The 6,881-nt window shown below is 42.3% G+C and overlaps 1 protein-coding gene across 1 annotated transcript; it reads right to left on the bottom strand.

Annotated features, from left to right (window-relative positions):
• Positions 1–865: 865 nt before the first annotated feature.
• tmem229b (transmembrane protein 229B) lies at positions 866–1,456 on the bottom strand. Its single transcript, XM_030787316.1, has one exon. It carries the CDS (start codon positions 1,451–1,453, stop codon positions 866–868), a length of 588 nt encoding a protein of 195 aa, XP_030643176.1. The 5' UTR covers positions 1,454–1,456.
• Between the last annotated feature and the right edge of the window lie 5,425 nt (positions 1,457–6,881).

Below are 6,881 nucleotides of genomic sequence, written 5' to 3' on the forward strand. Positions count from 1 at the left end.
TAGGATAGAATACATTTCAACTCACCATTTGTATGGATTAAAAAAAATGTCTGGAAGACAGTCTTCTCATGCATCTCAAGCACTGGGGGTTCTCGCTGAGTGTTAAAAAAGATTTCTGATAACACTGGATTCAAGTACAATGCATTGCTTACCAACAGATGGATTAAATATCTACATTATTCTATATATTAATCTGAAGATTTTTAGATACATCTACATAAATATTAATAAATAAAACAAACATTTTTTATGTAAGCTTTCATACTAAGTTATTCGCTATTGCTACTACACATAAACCATCAAAATTAAAAAAAAAAAAAGGGGATTAACTGCTTTTTAAAAGCATTAGATATTTTTGTGTATGTTATATGTTAATTTGTGTTCTTCAACTTGACATGTTTTTCTTAACAGAACACATCCTTTCAACTTTATGGTGTTTTTCCAAGTGGATGGTCTGGTTGGGGTGGTATGGAACAGAGGTAAGTTAACGACCAAGTCTCCACCTCTCTTCATTCACTCTTTCAACAGCATTATCCCAGATGTAACTGACTTTTGGGTGCAGCTAAGCTGGGTGTGCCAAGAGTGCTTTGCACTGCGTGGCACAAAAACAGCACGCTCCTCCAAGTCAGTAAAGAAGGACAGACAGGCAAGTGATACTGTTGCCCACTGATGTTTCGGTTGTTTATTCAAGTGTCTCTTGACACTCGTGCACTAATTGTCAGTATTACCTCTCAAAGTCGATTAAGAGAGAGATGGAGTGATTTGTGGAGAGGGTTTAAAAGGAGCTGAGTTGGAAGGGGGCGGGGTTAGGAGGCGGGGTGACTGACTGTTTGAAGAGGAGCAAATACTGAGAGCATTTTGCCATTCAGTCCATCTTCACATAGCCATTGGCATTACTGGCCAATCCCCTTACCCCTCTTCCTCTTCTTCCTCCTCCTCCTGCTCTCCCTCCTCCACCACCATCTGCATCTGCCTGTTCTCCTGCTGCTCTGGCCGGTTCAGCGGCCTCGTCATAGCGCAGCCGCAGTGTGTTGCGGATTACCAGACGCTCCACGATGAAGGAGGCGCAGAACCAGGGCAAGGCGTATTCGGCTGTGATCAGACCCATGAAGTTATACTTGAACTGGGAGTAGTCCCAGGGGCAGGCATTAAACTGCCGTAAGAGGAGGCCTGTACCGAACTCCCACAGGTAAGTCCAGAGGGTGTAGATGATGCAGCGCAGTAGCACGGGGCAGCGCCCACGCAGGCGCAGGTACATCCGTTCCACGATCAGGATGCATGTGCCGTAGATGAAGAGAGCCCAGACGCTGGTTACGCCTGGAAACTTCCAGTTGCAGTTGACCACAAACTCCCAGGCAGCTGTGAACATGACCTCACAGAAGTAACCGTGGATGGCGTACAGGTACCAACGAGAGAGCGCGGTCAGAGGCTCTGGGGTCACTGCCGTTGCCATGGTCACTACACTCCTCATTCACTTCTGGACTGTAGGAGAGACAGACTGGATGAGTAAAGACAACAAAAAAACGATTCAAATAGCTTATCAATGATCTGATAGATGCCTGCATTAATGTGTACGGAGCGATGTACATGGGATGCATTTTAGAGTGTGGAAAAGTGATCTCAGTGGTGGAGTGCCAGTCATTTCAACTTGTACGTTTTCAGCGGTGGTTGTCACCAGGCCATCTTTGGGCCTGTGACTTTTTTTTTTTTACATGTGTGTTTTTATGTTTTCCATAAATGAAAAAGCTTAACAGTTGTAATACATAGTAACATACATGTATATGACACAAAGGTTATGCAACTGCAACAGCCCACAATCGCTCATAGTCATTTTTACTAACCTATTGTAAATGCATCAAATTCATCATAAGATGCACTGACCCAACCCTATTGGCCAATCTTGTCAAACTTAACTGCAGTGAGTATAGAAGTACAGCTAGTGTTGTTGTAAAATATTACTGACAGGCAATTTACGTTGAATTTCAGAAATCTATACTATTTTACATATATTTGGGGAACATACAGCAAAAATCTGCCCTAATAAGGTGAACATTCAATTACAAAACATTAGAGTTACCAGTGTGATAATGAATGTGTTTATCCTTGTTTGAGAGCAGGCTAGGAGGTGTGAAGCCAGTTTGGTCTGTCTGTCACATGTCCCTATAGGGTGATCGGAAACCCAAAGATGCTGAGGGAGAAATGTGAGGGGCCGTGTCTATAATGGAGCTGACGTGGCAGAGAGTAAACACACTTTAAGACTATGGCTTCATTCAACAGTGGGAGCACGAGAAATCATCTCTGAACTGCTCTTTCTGAATTTTTCTTTTCTGCTCTATTTAAACATATTTTAGAAAAAACTACATGCAAACGGAACTGTACATAGGACTGTGTCCAGATGCAGCTGTACTTCAGAACTGACTCATTAAATCCACAGAGAAAAACAGCCCTTGGAATGACGTGATACAAATTAAGTAACACATTCATTTGTCTTACATATGTCCAGAAATGTTGTATTTTTAGTGCCAAAAATGTTGATTCCCTACTGGCAAAATTTTTGAGCATGAAACAGTTTACGCAGTGAAACTGATAAACACATATTTAACTGAACAAATTTACTTCATCAGAACTGATCTTTAACAGCATACAAGTATTAGATATACTTGGAAACTATGAAGCTACATAATGTAATCCTTACAATACATTCACAAACATGCTATCCTTCTATGATCTGCCCACGTCATCTCTTCCCTTCCACATGCAACTGTTTGAGACCCCTCAGGGAGTTCTGTCTTTCAAGCAACACATTTCAGGATAAACAACATTAAAAAATAAATTTTAAAAGAGGTGGCAAATCGATTCTAAATGAATTGACCAGTTTTGAAAAGAAGTACTCTCAGGAGAAGTGTTGCATCATGGTGAATGTGATTATTTAATCAACTCAGGGTGATACAATAGCACTCAACACTATCAGTTACGTACAAAATGGAACTGCGAGTCTGTAACTGGCTTTCTGGAAGAACAAAAGCTGCTTTAAACTGCAAGAACAGGCACCATGCCAGACTGACCAGGATTATCACACTTCCCAAAAACAAGGAACAAAGGTTTCATGAAAAAAGCTGCCTGGTCTCTCACTAACCGTTAGTACCACCACCCCCCCCCCCCCCCCCCCCCCCCCCCCCCCCCCACCTTCCTCCTCCATCCTGCTGTCCACCTGGCCAGAGCCTAGGGCTAGTGAGACACAACCAGCAGGAGAGAAACAGACCTGGGTCAGAGGGATAAAAACCGTAATTTGAGAGGATTTAAACCAACCTGCTCTCACATAGACTGGAAGTCCCCACTGTCCGTCGGGATTGAGGACATGGACCAGGATGTCAGAGTGACGCTGGGGTGGCTTACCAGGAAACTCAGGACAACCACTGGGCACAATGCGATCTGTAGAGTCCATAATACAGGGATTACTACTCACACATGTCACTTTGCTTCATCTGTTATACCGTTTCATGAATGAATAAAAGTGACTATATGACTATAACATATAAAACTCAGCGAATTTCATTTGAAAGAATACTTACTTAAAATGCACAGCATTTGAACCGTGTGATGGCACAGCATAAACAGATTTACAGTAAATGCTGCTCTAAAAAGTAAGCAGTGCTTTGATATAACCAGGAAGTAAAGTCTTTCAACAACAACAACAATGAAAGACTGACACTCTTTGTGGTTTATCAGAATACTGAGATGTATGCGCAAGAGGACTAGCCAACTATTTCATGTATGTACAGCTGATGCCAAAAAGCATCCCTCATTGTCTATATGCTGAGACCGTAACATGTCATTCAAAAGGAATTATGCGGATGGAATGTGAATGGAAAATTTTACAAGGAATATTTACCACAGTATTGAGTAATATGACACAAGCTCAGGTCCTGGCCTTGTTTGACCTCAAGGCAAAGGAAGGACATGGTGAAGGCTGTCTAGCGTAAAGCCTCATGTCTGGTGTTTATTTGTTATGCGACCAGCCCATCCCCCTTCTTCCACTGGCTCTCCAGCCAGCTCTAGTATTGATCTATAGCGTGTTAGTCCTTGGCTGACCCTATCAGTGAAAAATGAGTCCTTTAGCTCAAGCCCAGCAGAAGAAGCAGAGACACGAGGATTACCTTAAAGCCCACATTCTCCTTAGCTGTCAGGCTCCAAGTTGAAAATTATGCGATTAGATTGGGATACCGTTTGATAGAGAACCTGTCAAGATTCCCCGTCTTGACAGGTCTACTCTCCTGCTCTCTATTTACTCTCCTGCTCCTGAGATTCACTCCCCTGCTCTCTATCTTCAGAGTGGGCCAGTGCTCTGAGTTCCCGCCACTGTGTCCCTTGACTCTGTACAACACAAATGGCAACGGATCAATAGCAAAAATATGGCAATTACTCCAGGAGAGTGACTTAGTACCAGCCATCAAGCAAGCACTGGTCACCAGATTCTATGAGCAGTGATGGGTTCCTGAAGAAGATGACTGTGTATAGCTGCTACAACGATAAGGCTCAAAATATTGATAGTTTAAATTGTACAACAACAGCCACAATCTACATGAATGCTGACATTTCACACAGCTACAGTTCATCAAAGGTGATTCTCAGGCCACTGATACTTGTGGCTTAGAACACTGAAAGAAAAAGGCACTCAATCTGTGAGAAAAAAGGAAGAAACTATGGAGTTTTAGACCACGATGAACAAAGTGGGTATTATTTGGTACACGGTTTCTGGAAGTTTCAGATGGTGAGAAGGGACCAAGGGACTGCTTGTTTTGCAAAATGTTATGAGGCCTGTCACAGTGGTGCTACTACCCACATACATTGGCAGGCTCTAACTTGATAAAAGCTGAACTGCTCTAGCAGCAGAAATGTGTTGGCCAGGTTTCAATCATTTTGTAACATTTCACTAAGACACTCCTGGTTTCTGTGGTTTAGGCACAAGATGTTTGACAGCTCTTACGAGTTGCGGTGGTGTTTTTTCCTCTCTTTTCATGGTTTGCATCCCTTTAAAAAAATCCTTTAAAGATATCATCATTCCGACTGAGTAGATGTTTTTTTTTTCAGCATTTGTAATCATGAACTCTGAGTCTTCATACCACCTCTGTTGATGGAACTGTGGGATCTTAGCCCTTTCTGTTTAATGAACTACCCACGCAAACTGGAGCTAAGCCCCTGTAGTCTGCATACCATATGGGTCATGATCATGAGATTAGGAACTTTAAGAGCTTAAGAAAGAATGGGTTTAGCCACATGGCTATGGTGGCAAGCCATATACTTTGATTTTTTCCCCCACTGTCACATGCATCGGTGACCAGATCTCTCAGATCTGTTCATTTTCTTCACCACTGCAGTCATATATGTACAGACAGATAACCGCAACCACTTACCATTATAAACCTACTTCAACCTCCTATTGACAAGGTTGGAATTTTAAATTGAGCTTTGATGTTTAAAAAAGGCGTACTATGCAAAAACGTTCCATGTCAAATCTCTCATTTTTAATCAGCGGAGTTCTAGTGGTAATAATGTCTTTGATCTCTTCAGGTGGGCTTAGCTCAAGGACAACGTTGCATCAGTAGCAATGAGAGCACAGGGGGAATGAAAGAGGAAAGCATAAACGTTAATTCATGAGGCAACCACTGAGCAGTCTTTTTATGTACACCGTCGTTGGCGTTTATTGTGCCAGATCCGTAAAATGACAAAAAAGTAGCGTCTGATGCCTTAATTGCTTGCCCTATCAATGTTAAGGAAAGGTGAGAACGCTTCTCAGTTATCTCTCCCGCATTTGAGGAGGAATCCAGCTCACTTCCAAAGTTCGGAGATGACACCACTTTTCCTAACTGTTTTACAATGGAAGTCCAACGCAAAGCAGTCTTGACTATACGTAAAGGAACTACAAATTATCAAGCCGTTGAAAATTTGTAAACAGCGTCTGACATTTCTGCATGCACTTCACTGAACCGTTACCGTGCATCTGACCAGTTCTGTCGTGACAGCGCCGGTCAGATGTACAGGCCCAGGTGGGATCAGAGCGCAGCATCACTGCACCGGACGCTATCACCAACAAGCGGAGCAGTGCGTCAGGCAACCCATAAAGCCATAACTACTTCAAATGCAAGTATCATTGAGTCAACATATGCTTCATAACACTAAGAAAATTCGCAGGCCTACATTTAACACACATTTATTCATAACACGATACCAGACTTTACAACGCCATGACAAAATTCAACGATCTATGAGATATTCGTCGAAATAAAAATTTTTAAAAAAGCTGTCGTTTAAGAACCATCGAGAGGAAGGCAAATGTTGTTCCGGAATGATTCACTGAGGAAATAAACATTAGTCGACTAAGCATCATATCAGCTCAAAAAACAATCGTTCTCTGAATGACCGAACGACTGTGGAAATGGGACATCCGAGATGCTAGTACGGAGGCTACAAAATTCCCGAACTGATGAGTCCCATCTTTCACGGGAAAAATGTATCACTGCCTCTAGAGTCAATGACCGACAGCCGGAAAACAAATACGGTTAGTGTTCGGACACGTCCATGATTTAAAAATGCGAACATGTAGTGACGTCTTAGTTCGGAGTACAATTTACATCTTTTTGTGATCCGTGGACGTCAACTTCCTCAGCACGATAACAAAACAATCAAAAAAACATTTTTTTTTGCTTACCGTGTAATTATTCTTTAATTGTAGATTCTGTCGGATCGGGCCTCTGAAAATGCATTGTAGACTGATAAACGTTAAAAAATGGAAATCGTTTCACTTGCCCCCGCACTTCCCCCGGCTTTCCCCTCTCTCTACCCCGTAGTCTCCAATGAAAATTGACACATTTTACTTCACT

Source organism: Chanos chanos, chromosome 10 (assembly GCF_902362185.1).
Source record: "Chanos chanos chromosome 10, fChaCha1.1, whole genome shotgun sequence".
Classification (NCBI taxonomy): domain Eukaryota; kingdom Metazoa; phylum Chordata; class Actinopteri; order Gonorynchiformes; family Chanidae; genus Chanos; species Chanos chanos.